At 40.5% G+C, this 14,326-nt stretch overlaps 1 protein-coding gene across 1 annotated transcript in view; it reads left to right on the forward strand.

Annotated features, from left to right (window-relative positions):
- tecpr1a (tectonin beta-propeller repeat containing 1a) overlaps positions 1-14,326 on the forward strand; it is a 17,742-nt gene continuing 3,416 nt past the window's right edge. Inside the window, exons 1-20 of the mRNA XM_061707674.1 lie at positions 1-175; positions 2,291-2,523; positions 2,923-3,105; positions 3,195-3,317; positions 3,404-3,523; positions 4,440-4,614; positions 4,688-4,788; positions 6,257-6,358; positions 6,500-6,648; positions 7,128-7,717; positions 7,831-7,976; positions 8,075-8,230; positions 8,455-8,604; positions 8,798-8,955; positions 9,066-9,296; positions 11,702-11,795; positions 12,712-12,791; positions 12,908-12,964; positions 13,268-13,442; positions 14,089-14,224. Of these exons, the coding sequence (XP_061563658.1) occupies positions 2,299-2,523; positions 2,923-3,105; positions 3,195-3,317; positions 3,404-3,523; positions 4,440-4,614; positions 4,688-4,788; positions 6,257-6,358; positions 6,500-6,648; positions 7,128-7,717; positions 7,831-7,976; positions 8,075-8,230; positions 8,455-8,604; positions 8,798-8,955; positions 9,066-9,296; positions 11,702-11,795; positions 12,712-12,791; positions 12,908-12,964; positions 13,268-13,442; positions 14,089-14,224 (3,151 nt within the window). The 5' untranslated portion in view covers positions 1-175; positions 2,291-2,298. The remainder of the gene's footprint in view (positions 176-2,290; positions 2,524-2,922; positions 3,106-3,194; positions 3,318-3,403; positions 3,524-4,439; positions 4,615-4,687; positions 4,789-6,256; positions 6,359-6,499; positions 6,649-7,127; positions 7,718-7,830; positions 7,977-8,074; positions 8,231-8,454; positions 8,605-8,797; positions 8,956-9,065; positions 9,297-11,701; positions 11,796-12,711; positions 12,792-12,907; positions 12,965-13,267; positions 13,443-14,088; positions 14,225-14,326) is intronic.

Consider the following 14,326-nt stretch of genomic DNA (forward strand, 5'->3'; position numbering starts at 1 on the left):
GAAAGAAGGAACCACCGCACTTCCTGATTCATGCAGAGGCGAAATTAGGATAAAAATATCAAAAAGCACCGCACACATGATGAGCTGCATCGCTGTTCGTTCATGTACCGCCATCAAATGAAAAATAAAGACATAGGACCTGCACCGGAAGACGTTTTATGAGAAGAAACGCCAGGTTGGTGAACTGTCATTTCTGCTATTTCTAGGAGGCTAAGCCTGTAAGCCTGTTCTGAGAAGGTGAATGCTGTAAAAGACCAGTTTAAGGTTGTTTGAGACATTTCAGGGAAACATAGTGTTACATTCCCGTGGTGTTTAGTTCACTAAGGCTTGTATTATAAAGTATTAATATAAGCTAATTTGTTATACAGTAACAAACGTAACGCAATGACAAAACTGACATTTATATTTTCCTAACATACTAAGACATAAATATTCAGTATACAGTATGTGAGTGATAGCAGCAGCATCCCCGCTGGTCGTTCCTGGGAATCTCTCACGATATCATTATTCAGCCACGTCATATGTCACTTGTTATGTGTCGTACAAGCTGAAACTTGATAAAAGCTGTTGATCCAGGTAAAGTAAACAGAAGGCTTTAGATGAGACATGAGATGTCGAGCAAAAGGCTGTGTAAACAAACAACCAGTGAACAGTTGTCACTGGACAAAGATCATTTCAACACATGGTCAAGATTTTTGTGCACAGCTTTAAAGTCTGAGAATATGCTGTTTGCAGCTGTGCCATGGCAATGCATTGCTGTAATGTACTCATTTGTGTTGTATGTCTAAGCTATGTAATATGCATCCCCTGAAAAAGGTTTAACTGCAAAAAAAAGAAAAAGAAAACAGAAAGACTGGTAAAGCATGTAATAACTACAGTTTAGAGAAGATGCATGCCACATGTAATGGGACACAGGTGCTGGTAGAGATGGGCGGTATGGACTAAAACATTTATCCCGATAATTTCTGGCATTTATCCCGATAACGATAAAAATGACGATTAAAAAAAAATACCAATTCATCTCCACCTTTTTAACTATAAATCTATCACCACATTCAGTCTTTGGAGCCCCCAAAACAAGTTTTCTTAGCTTATAAAATCACAAAGTAGAAAAAAATACAACTTGATAAATAAAGAAACGGGACAAATAAATCAAAGTTCACTGAAAATAAATTCCAATCAGTGATGACCTCTTCTAATATAAATAAAATGTGCAAATTAACCTGTGGTTGGAACATGCCACAAGTAAAATACTATTGCAATTTTTTTTCCTAATAGTCAAACGTTATATCAAAATGTAACAACCATTTCCTTCTATTTTTGCAGACTCTGCATATAATAGATGATGTTTGCTCCTCGTCTCTCTTTTTAAATCCAAACCAGTTCCAGACCTGGAGCCTCGTTTAACAACGAGCTCCTCACTCTCAGATCCGCCTTCCGCCATGTTTGTTACACAAAAACGTCACCAACGGGAATTTATCGTTTTTACCGCAAGATGAAAAATTCTTACCTTGAGGAATTTTTTTGACGGTATATCGTGAACGGTAAAATATCGCCCATTCCTAGGTGGTGGATAGGAATATATGAACTGTTTAGGTTCTCTTAAAAAGAAGCTGGCAAGTTTTGGACACTGCAAAACAATTCACTTCTGCAAATTTAGTTGTTTTTTTTTGTCTTTTTGGTTTGTATGTAGATAATTTATGTATGTAATCCATTGTTTTGGTGCCAAATACAACACAATTCATGATATGTATCCAGAAGAGTGCACGATCTGAACTTTACTCATCAATCATTGTTATTTTTGGTGATATGTGTATTTTTCTTCATCTAACTTTCCCCACAAACTCTTTGTATCTATGTAGGTAAAATTCTCACCAAAGACATTGTGAAAGTCTAAATCCCAGTGGCTCATCTGTGTGTGATACTCATTAATTCTGTTGCGTAATCTGTGATCTGATGTGTATTGAGAAATTCTCACTGAACTCTGGAGGGACTACCTGACTTTTTCAGACTATTAACCTTTTTTCATGCTTTTCTTAATTTTCTCCATTGAATCCATTGTAATTTATAGTGGATCTATAATACAGTGTTTACATTCTCCTAAAAGAGGTGTAGTTGGTCTTGTTGACCATGCATGATTCCTAGTAAGAACTGCTATTTGGAGGGTTGCATTAATGAGCGTTCAAGTGACAAGTTTTGCTAAATTTTTGTCGATTATTAAGCTTTACCTGATGTCGTCATGGGTTGTGTCAGAATACAGTAATTTCATCATGTTCCTGCTTTGGTCCAGGTGCAGCCATGCCTGTGTCCCTGCTGTGGGCCGTGGATGTGTATGGGCGGGTCTACAGCCTGTCCACAGTGGGGCAGCAGTGGGAGCAGTGCCGCGATGCTCAGATGGAGTTCAAGCGGGTGACGGCAGCCCAGCAGTGCTGCTGGGGCATCGCCTGCGACAACGGCATCTACCTAAAAGTCCACGCCTCTGACCTGCCCATCCGCTACCAAGAAGAAACCTACGAGAATCAAGTAAGGTTATAAAAAAAAACAAAAAACAAACGGAAAGTTCACATTGAGCCCCTTATGAAGGAAGGATTAGAGATATTCAACAGGCTTGTGTACAGCTCCCCACATGGTATAGCTCTCAGGTATGATGTTATTTGTTGGTTAAATGATGAGTGATTGGAAGTTAAATTGCACCAGAAGTAGGACAACCCCTGTAGGTTTCAAAACAAACAATAGGTACTTAAGCAATTCTGAAGTTTGGGTTTAAAATGATTTTTAAAACCGCCTCCAAACTGGGAGCGATGCCAAATGGATTCAGACTTGTCTGGAAATCACTGCAGTTGACATCCAATTTGGAGCAATACCCCGTGTCTATTACTTGTCATTATGGAAGATGAGTGGTATTTCTGGTTTCCTTGCCAGCGTTGGAATCCTGTCGACGGTTTCTCGGACCGTTTGCTGCCAAGCGACCGCTGGCAGTGGAGTGATGTCACGGGTCTGCAACACCAACATCTGGACAGCTTCCAGCTCCCCTCCAGCAGCTGGGAGTGGGAAGGTGACTGGTATTCGGATGAAAATTTTGAGGGAGAGCCCACAGAGAAAGCGGTGAGCATTAGATGCTTTTTTTATTGTATTTTTTTCGCACCCCATCACCCCAACTTCAACGTCAGTTCTTAATGAGTTTGTATTGATAGGGGTGGACTTACAGCATTGATTTCCCTGCCAACTACACTAAAGACAAGAAGTGGAACTCCTGCGTCCGTCGCAGGAGATGGCTCCGTTACAGGAGGTACAGAGCCATGGACACCTGGGCAAAGGTGTGTATCACACTGCTCATACAGTCCAATATAAATGCGTAGTTTTAGTTTATGAACGTGCGCTGATGTCCTCTGTGGGTTGACAGATCCCTTCACAGCAGACGACTCTGCCGGATCCCTTCAACGACATCAGCTGCGGCGGCTGGGAGATCAGCGAGGAGCCCCGGGGCTCCCTGTCCCTGTGGGCTGTGTCTTTGCAGGGCAAGGTCAGACTCTCACACGCAGCCCCGTGCACAAACACCCACGCTCTCTTACACTCTTCACATAACATATATTCTAATAAATGTCATGTTTTGGTTTATATACTTGCACAATGAAAATGGGCAGGGGGTGAGAGGAGGGTCCTCTCCTGCTCATTGAGAAACAGTTTCTGAAATTGACCTCTAAGTGAAGAAAAGATTTCAAGTAATTTCCCCTTAGCTAGTACTGTACATCTTTGACTTTCACCAAGTCATGTGCTGAGACGCAGCTCATAAGAGCGGTGCTCATTTGTGAAGTGAAACCCTTAATAACCGTGTCAAGTTTTGGCGCCAAATACAAGATCATTCATGATATGTATCCACAAGAGCAACTGATATGAACTTTACCTATCAATCATTGTTATTTTAGGTGATAAGTGAATTTTTCTTCCCCTGACTTTCCCCAAAAACCTTTTGTATCTTTTTAGGTAAAATTAGCTCATCAAAGACATCTTGAAAGTCTAAATCCCAGTTGCTCCTGTGTGTGTGTGTGATTAATCATGTTGTGTAATCTGTGATCTGATCTGTATCAAGAAATTCCCACTGAACTCTGGAGGGACTAGCTGATTCTTTCAGACGATTAGGCTTTTTGTAATTTTTGTCCAATGAAGCCGTTGTAATTTATGGTGGATCTATAATCTATAATATTTTGGTTTATCCTCTCCTGCTCATTGAGAGACAGTTTCTGAAATTGACCTCTAAGTGAAGAAAAAATTTCAAGTAACTTCCCTTAGCTAGTACATCTTTGACTTTCACCAAGTCATGTGCTGAGACGCAGCTCATAAGAGCGGTGCTTATTTGTGAAGTGAAACCCTTAATAACCGTGTCAAGTATATGGTTTTCTTTTTAATATCCCTTTATAATCCTTCTATGTTTGATTCAGGTCTGGTTCAGAGAGGGGATCTGTCACCACAATCCCGAGGGCTCTTCGTGGGAGGACGTGCCTCTCCCCGCAGAGGTGGTCCAGATAAGCTGTGGCCCGGGGGACCTGGTGTGGGCCGTGCTGTGGGAGGGCCAGATGATCGTCCGGGAGGGCATCGGTCGTGATTGCCCCAAAGGTAGACGCAGGCTCACTGGCGGTAGGAGGATGTTTGTGTTTACTGTCAGACTGTAATACCTCCTGCGATCCAGGTACGTCGTGGGCAGTGGTGGAGTGTCCAAACCCGGAGGTGGGAGCGATACACGTAACCGTGGGAACCAACGTTGTCTGGGCTGTGACCAAAGACAATAAAGTAAGATAACAGCTGAGGCAAAGAAACAATAAAAGGAGTAAAAATATACTTCTATGAACAAACACTATGTTTTTCCGTCCAAATATTAAACATACAGTATAGACAAAGAACAGACTTCAGGTTGTAGAACAATGAAGACAGACTGAAAGTATTGAAGAATTTTACAAGATTGTACATCTTTGATTAAATAGATAGGCAATAGTTTCTCCAGCACAATATTTGGTTATGTTTCACCCTAACAAACTATGACCACCTCCTTATTGTGGGTAGGTCCATCTTCTGTTCTGACTAGTTGAGCGCGTCCTGGAGTATATGGTACTTGTTGATAGATCCTCGTCGTCCTGTGGGTTGTGGTTTGGGGTCTCTATGGGTTTCTGCCCCACAGATGCAATCAGGCCCCATCGTATTAGTATCTGGGAAGTTTTGAGACCCGATGAAAGATATAAAACTTGTTTTTTCTTGTGTCCTTTGAGCTAATGTAATGGAAAGATGTTGCCTTTTTTGAGGGATGATTGGTCTGAAAAAAATGTTTCGGCTGAAGGCAAGTACCAAAACAACACAGTGGTCATGATCTTATAGCTGTTCAGTGTTTGATGAACTTTAAAATTGAAGCACTTTGTTAAGAATTAAATTAGTTTGTGAGGAGGAATTGACTAATATATCCAACGCCATCTGCTTTTGCAAAGGGGAAGAGACTACTTCTGTAAACTCCAGCTAAACTGGAGCCAGCGTTGTGTTTTAGCAGGTGGAAGAAAAGCTAAAAACAGTTTACATACGAACCCAAGTGGAAATATAACAGGTGATACTTTCATTTACAGGTCAAGATCGAAATCAGGAAGAATTTTATTTGTCACGTGACATTGACAACAGACAATAGCAGTGAAATGGGAGCTGCAACAGGCCTGACTGTGCAAAAACAAGTATTAATATAATAAGATTAAATTACCGTATTTTCTGGACTATAAGCCGCACCTGCATATAAGCCGCATCCGCTCTATTTAAAAAAAAATAATTAAAAAAAGATATACAAGCCGAACCTGCATACAAGCCGCATCCGCTCTATTTAAAAAAAAAAGATATGCAAGTCGCAGATATATATGTTGTTAGATTATATATTTACTACATGTACAGAATGATTTTGAACTATAAATGATGTACATGTTTGTACCTAAATAGATCCTTCCCTAACAGTGTCTTTTAACACGGTTTGCTGATTAAAACGGGACAGAACCAAGAGAAAATAACCGGTTTGAAATCTGCTTCTACCTACTTCTATCTTTGCATTTATTTTGTCTTAGTTTTGATTCTAATTCCGATTCTAATTTAGAGCGCCCCGAGCAGTGGAAGAAAAATCCACAGAATAGCCGCACCTTTGTATAAGCCGCACGGTTCACAACCTATGAAAAAGGTAGCGGCTTATAGTCCAGAAAATACGGTAGTCCATCACATTTGTCTTTTGCTGTTCCAGGTGTGGTTCAGGCGTGGCGTGAACTCCCACAACCCCTGTGGTTCTGGCTGGATCAGCATGGTGGGAGAAATGATCATGATCAACGTAGGACTGAACGACCAGGTGACTCTTCTGGCCACACAAACAACAGCCTCAATCACCGGGGTTGAGAGAAAGAGACAAACATCTCTTGGCCTGGCTGTTTCAGTTGTTTTATTAGCACCAAGTTATCCAGTCATGTTAGGTTCTTGCCGCTGTGTTTAGGTGTGGGCTATTGGCTGTGAGGATCGAGCGCTGTACTTCAGGCAGGGAGTAACCTCCAGTGAACTGAGCGGTAAAACCTGGAAGGCTGTCACCGTTCCCCGAGACGGAGACCGATCCCACTCCAGCGCCAGCGCTAACAGCCTGCAGAGGTGGATATCCTTCACTGGAAGGACACGCACACCTTAGGGCTGTTCGATTAATCGATTTTAAATCGTAATCGCGATTATGTAATTAGAACGATGTTAAAACGTGAAAATCGTAAAATCGATTTTTCACTTTTTTTTTTTTCTGTTTTTTTTTTTTTAGAGATAAAACTTTATATTTTTTAAAACTTTTTTTCAACTTATTTTACAGAGTTTTGCACTTTATTCATTCATTTTTGGTTTAATAAGAGCAAAGTTTGCACTTAAAGCCCAATGGGGCAAATGTTCAATAAAAAAACAGCATATTTGAAATCATTTCTTTGCCTTTTGTCAATTCACAAAATAATCGTAATCGAAAATCGGATTTTGAGAGAAAAAAATCGAGATTTTATTTTTGGGCAAAATCGAACAGCCCTAGCACACACACACACACAAAGGATCTAATTATTTAAGTAACATCTTTGGTTTTCCCTCCTGTCTTACAGTGCTGGATGTTTCTTCTCTGGTGAGGTGCGTGCTCAGTCAGTAGCGAGTGATGTGGAATCAGACGTAGAGAAAGGATCTGCAGATGGAGCCGACATCTCCACCATGTCTAACGCCCCCACAGATCCCGAGTCTGATGTGCCTGTTGACACCCCTAAACCCCGCATCCCCAAGGTCACCAGCGACAGCTTCATCTCTCAACTCGTCTCTGATAGAGAACCGGGAAAGACTTTAAAAGACGTTGGATCGGCCACTCCTGCTGTCCTGGAAGAGGAGGTCGTCCTTGGAGATGGAGAGGAAATAAATCTTTGTGCCGCTGCAGCTCTCTCCCCCGGCAAGTCCGGCGGTGCCGCTGATCCTCAGTGGACTAACGTAGACCTTGAGGAGGCGCAGATCCAGCAGGCTCAGACCGGAGCAGGGTTGGACTCAGCTGACACCTGCAGCCTGTCTTCAGTGGCCACGTACACCCTCGCCATGGAGGACCCGTACGGGGCGGACGAGCACCCGCTGTGGGCCTGGGTCAGCGGAGGAGCTTGTTCTGTGGACTGCTACTCCCAACTCAACTGGTTTAACAGCTCCATGAACACTTCATGTGAGTTCTGCTCGCCGCATATGCTTCAGTCCGTGAACGAGACGGTTAAAATATCCCAAACATGTGACAGTTGATGGTATTTTGAACCGCTTGTCTTACTTTTCTACTTCCAGCTTTGCTGCAGTCAGTCCGGTCCATGAGTCTGTCAGTCACCCCTGCACAGACGGCAGCTTGGCGGAAACAAATCTTTGAGCAACTGAATGAAAGAAGCAAGAGAGAAATGGAGGATTTTAGACATTATGAGCAAGCCATAGAGCAGGTAAATGTTGACGTTAAACCTGGCAGCTAATGTTTAAATGCTTCGATCATCAGCTTTTCAATTCGTGACATGCGCCGAACATTTTCTCAACATGGCAGTCGGTGTGGGTGAAGAAGGGGACCATGCAGTGGTGGAGAGACTGGAAGCCGTACAAGTGGATCGATGTTCATTTTGCCTTGGAGCAGTTCTCAGGATCAGATGGCAACAAAGACGGGATCTTATTCATCTATTACAATTATTATGAGGAGAAAAAGGTGAGGAATAAAAAAAAATGTGCATGAAAAGAAGTCAAGATCACAGAATAGAAAATCTTCATTTCATCACATTTTACAAACCAAAAAAATACATCATTGATCTTTACTTTTTCTGGAGAACGTTTCTAGAGCCTCTAACGTCCCCGGAGCAGAATATCTCCATGTGTTTAACACTTTTGCTGCATTTTTCCCCCCGTTTTCCCACCTTGCGACGACTCCTGCAGTACCTGCACGCCTTTGTCAATGAAGTGACCATCCTGGTTCCGGTGCTTAATGAAGCCAAGCACACTTTTGCCATCTACACACCCGAGCGGACCAAACAGAGGTGGCCGATCAGATTGGCAGCTCCCACAGAGCTGGAAATGCATGACTGGGTGCGTATGGAAACCTAGAACAACTTGCACCATATCCTTATACTCCCTCTTGTTCTCATCATGCCCCGTGATGTGTGTCGTGCAAAGACGAAGAGTGTCTTTCTTTCTGCCATATCAAATTACTGTTTATCTTTAAATGTCATTCGTCTTTCTCCTTTTATGCATTTGTCTGCGCCAACCAACCGTTCTGCAGCTGGCCTTGTTAAGCATGTCGTGCTGTGACTCCAGGGGACTCCACGGTGCTCCCTCCAAACAGGTCATCTGGTCCATCACCTGTAAAGGAGATATCTTCATCAGTGAGCCCTCCCCTGCCCTGGAGGCCATGCCTTACCCCACACCCTGCGACCAGATGTAAGACCGACTGGCACGTCACTGGACTGCTCAAGAAAGAGGAAGACCCCTCTGATAGATGAGGGTGTAATCGTATGTGCACTTCTTAGCTCTTTGTTTACTCTGTGCAGGTTCTGGCGGCAGGTTGGGGGCCACCTGCGCTCAGTGGAGTGTAACAGTGCTGGGATCGTGTGGGGGATTGGCTACGACCACACCGCCTGGATCTACACCGGTGGATACGGGGGAAGCTTCTTCCAGGGACTGGCTAGCAGCACGGATAACATCTACACGCAGACGGATGTCAAGAGTGTCTACATCTATGAGAACCAGAGGTGGAATCCAGTCACCGGTTACACGAACAGGTAAGTGGTAAATTCAAAACTATGTTTTTTTTTTCTCTAATATTTTCACCTTCAGAATATAGAATATAGATATAAAAAATATAAAAATAAGTTAACCACTATTATAAGAGCAAGTAAGAAAGATTATTATAAGAGGTTATTAGATGATAATAAAAACAACATTAAAGGAATATGGAAAATATTAAATAATATAATAAATAGGGGCTCTAAACATAATAGTTTGCCTAACTATTTTATGGATAAGGATATTAAAAATTATAACATGAAAGAGGTGGCACACAGCCTCAATGAGTTTTTTGTAAGGGTGGGACCTGACCTTGCAAAAGAAATCCCTGACTCAGGTACATATGATGAATCCGTGGTAGAGAGGAATCATAACTCATTATTCCTACAAGCAGTGGATGAAAATGAAATTTTGAGTGTTGTTAAGAAGTGTAAAAATAAAGAGTCCACTGACTTAAATGATATTAATATGTCACTAGTTAAAAGGGTCATTGGGGGAATTTCAAAGCCATTAACATACATCTGTAACTTATCATTTCAAACTGGTTCATTCCCTCAAAAAATGAAAATAGCTAAAGTCATACCTCTGTACAAAGCTGGAAACAAGCATCAATTCACAAACTACAGACCTGTCTCCTTGTTACCACAATTCTCAAAAATTCTGGAAAAACTCTTTAACAACAGACTGGATTCATTTTTAGAGAAGAACAGAATACTTGTGGAGAATCAGTATGGGTTTCGATCAAACAGATCTACATCATTGGCACTAATAGAGGCAATAGAAGAAATAACAAATGCAATAGATCGCAAACAGTATGCCGCTGGGATATTCATTGATTTAAAAAAGGCTTTCGATACGATCAATCATGAAATACTAATCAAGAAACTGGAAAAATATGGCATCAGGGGAATAGTGTTGGATTGGGTGAAAAGTTATTTAAGCGGGAGACAGCAGTTTGTGAAATTGGGTGACTGTGTTTCTCCATGCTTGGACATTGCATGTGGGGTACCCCAGGGGTCAGTTTTGGGCCCTACATTTTTTATTTTGTACATCAATGATATATGTCAGGTTTCTAAGTTATTGCATTTTGTGTTATTTGCAGACGACACTAATATTTTTTGTTCCGGGGATAATTTACAAAAGCTACAAGAGGATATTACCATAGAAATGAACAAACTGAAAGAATGGTTCGACAGAAACAGATTATCATTAAATTTGAGTAAGACTAAAATAATGTTGTTTGGCAATTATACATTAAATACTAAGGTAATAATAAAAATAGATGGAGTTGAAATAGAAAGAGTTAATGAAATTAAATTTTTGGGAGTAATCATAGATGATAAAATCAACTGGAAATCACACATCAAACATGTACAAAGTAAAGTCTCAAGAACCATTGCCATTATAAATAAAGTTAAAAAGGTCTTGGATCAGAAATCACTCCACACTCTTTATTGTTCCCTGGTCTCACCATATTTTCAATACTGTGCAGAAATCTGGGGCAACAATTATAAAACATCTCTACAGCCATTAACCATAATGCAAAAAAGAGCAATAAGAATAATCCACAATGCTGACTACAAGGAACACACAAACCCATTATTCCTGAAGTCCAAAATACTCAAATTTATGGATATTGTGGGCTATCAAACAGCGCAAATAATGTTCAAAGCAAAAAATGATCTGTTACCAACAAATATACAGAAATTATTTAGTATTCATGAGGGAAGATATGGTTTAAGGGGCAAAAGTAATTTTAATGTCACATTAATACGCACAAACAGGAAAGGTTTTTGTGTTTCAGTCAGCGGGGTGAGGCTATGGAACAAGTTTTCAATGGAATTAAAGCAATGTCCAAATATTAAACCGTTTAAAATAAAATACAAAGATATTATTTTTCAGAGGTACAGGGATGAGCAAAATGCTTGGGTGCAATGATACAGTGTTTATTTTGTATTTATCTATTTTTATCCTTATTTTCTTACACACTACACTTTCTTACACAGTCAGTAGCTTATGTTGCTACAATGTTTTTATTGTCTTGTTTTGATTGTTTTTGTTTTTTCATTTTTATTTATTTTTATTTATATATATATATTTTTTTTTTTTTATGTTTGCATAATGTTATGTTTGCATGTGTTAGCTAGTCATATTTAAGGAGAGGGGGTGAGAGTTTATAAGTTTTACTTCTTCTCACTCCCTTTCGAATATGTACTTTGTTATGTCTCATGTTAAGACGATTGTCTTTTTTCTTTCTTTTTTTATGATTCATATTCGAAATAAACTCTACTACTACTACTACTACTACCTTATCTATTAGATTTAACATGACAATGAAATACATTACTAATAACTTACGTTAAATCCCATGTTGGTTCCATTTTTATGTTGTGTGTTTCAGAGGTCTTCCAACCGACCGCTACATGTGGAGCGATGCATCAGGACTGCATGAGTGCACAAAGACGAATACAAAACCTCCTCCTCAGTGGACTTGGGTTAGCAAAGCCACACACACACATATATATATCGAGAGAGATCAGGAGTTAGCCCATAGTGATCTGAAACCATCTCCATGGCTCTCGAGTAGGGCTGTTCGATTAATCGATTTTAAATCGTAATCGCGATTATGTAATTAGAACGATGTTAAAACGTGAAACTCGTAAAATCGATTTTTCACTTTTTTTTTTTTTTTTTTTTTTTTACCTTGTCTGCACACATGTTAATGATTGATGGAAATACCTCTCAATACCTGCGACAAGTGCCCCATCGGAGAGGCTCTTTAGTGTAGGAGGGGGCGTTGTAACATGCCACCGGGCATCCCTCAAGCCAGATGCAGTAGACCGGCTCGTGTTCCTTGCAAAAAACTTGCAAATGTAATGACTGACATTACACACCTCTACCTCCTTCATGGGTTGCATTATTATTTAGCATGCAAAGACCCAGTTTAGTTTAATTAGAAAATGTCTTGTTTTATTTAATTGGAAATATAACTTACTGTATGTTTGCAAGTGCTGATTTGCAGATTTTTTTTTCAGAGATAAAACTTTATATTTTATTATATTTTTTAAAACTTTTTTTCAACTTATTTTACAGAGTTTTGCACTTTATTCATTCATTTTTGGTTTAATAAGAGCAAAGTTTGCACTTAAAGCCCAATGGGGCAAATGTTCAATAAAAAAACAGCATATTTGAAATCATTTCTTTGCCTTTTGTCAATTCACAAAATAATCGTAATCGTAATCGAAAATCGGATTTTGAGAGAAGAAAATCGAGATTTTATTTTTGGGCAAAATCGAACAGCCCTACTCTCGAGTTAACCCTCAGTTCTACACATGTTTATTTTTGATTGTCAGAAACTGCACTGTCAAAGGTGTTTTTCAGCCTTTCACTTCTCACATTTGCTGTTTCCAGGTGTCTGACTGGGCTGTCGACTACAGCGTCTCCGGGGGTACGGACAGGGAGGGCTGGCAGTTCGCAGCTGATTTTCCAGCGTAGGTTTCATTCGCTGCTTGTCAAACTTTCCCTTCTGCAATAGCTGACTGAAACTATGACTATAGTTTGCAATCTGGTAATTTATTCCCTCCACTCCCTCCATGTCTCCTTGTAGGTCATATCATGGGTATAAAACGATGAAGGACTTTGTGCGTCGCAGGCGATGGGCCAGGTATTATCGGCGCAGTACTTTTAACAGACACACTGTGGTCTGGTTTTAATTTGTATGGGATAGGAGCAGTACAATAACATAACATTTCTGACTAACAAATTAACAGTAATTGACGGAATATGTTCACAAAAGATTTCTGGAGCTAAAATATCCAATAAAATGTAATTATAGTGCATCAGAGAATGGGTTTAGACCTGCTAAGGTTAAGTCTAGGTCACCTGCTGCACTTAAAACTGCAAGATCCTGAATTTCAGATAATTGTTCATAAATACAAGCCTGAAAATGGTTCTTCCTGGTGCACAGGAAGTGTAAATTGACCACTACAGGACCTTGGCAAGAAATTCCACCCATCACTCTGAGTGATGTGACCATCCTGCCGTGTGCAGCTCAGAGCAGCGTGGACGCCGTTCCTCTGTGGGCCATCAGCAACAAGGGAGATGTGCTCTGCCGACTGGGAGTCACCGCACTGACACCTGCCGTAAGTCATCAGTGGTATACAAGCTGCCACCCCATGAACCGGTTAAAGACGTAAAAATCACAATAAAATGGATGAAAAACGGTTCAGTGATCGTGGCAAAGATTTAACCTTCAGAGGAATTACATCTTATGGAAAATTGCTCAGCATACTCCCACAGCTCTTCGGCACGGTTTGTGGAAATGAAACCTCTTTACGCACGTAGAGAAAATATGCCAGTAAAACGGTATCTACTTCTAATATTTAAAAAAGCTTACAGTGAAACATTTGTGAGATTTTTAAGCAGAAATCCTAAAAAAAAATTGTTCTTGATGGAGAAAACTCGGGTAAAATGTATATCTGTGCATGAAATAATGGATTAAGAAGTGAGATTAAAGTGAGACATTTTGAATCAATAGGATGGCAATCATGTAAGAGTAGATACCCAGTTTTAATCAAGGACTGAAAAATAGTTTTTATCCTCATTCAGTGGAAAAGATTTCAGAAGCATCCTCAACCTCAGTGGCTTCTTTTATTTTTTCTAATGTGATCTCTAAAGAGAGCACAGCTGAAAGTCTGCAGTTTGTTGCAAGTCATTTTGCATTCCAGTGCAAAAAAATGATGACATCTGAAAGGCAGTTGTTGGAACAGTGTCCTGTTCATCTTTCAGGGATCCTCGTGGCTCCACGTGGGAACAGACCAGCCGTTCAAATCCATCTCCATCGGGGCAGCCAGCCAGGTTTGGGCCATCGCCAAAGATGGCTCTGCCTTCTACAGGGGCTCTGTCACACCTCAGAGCCCAGCAGGTCAGTGGGAAGATCTGTACTATTCTAAAGCACACAGTGTTGGACACATAAAATATCATAATCTCTTTCAGGTTTTAAAGGAAATTGTAAATGTTTACTCAG

The sequence above is a fragment of the Cololabis saira genome, chromosome 19 (genome assembly GCF_033807715.1).
Source record: "Cololabis saira isolate AMF1-May2022 chromosome 19, fColSai1.1, whole genome shotgun sequence".
NCBI classification, from domain to species: Eukaryota; Metazoa; Chordata; class Actinopteri; order Beloniformes; family Belonidae; genus Cololabis; species Cololabis saira.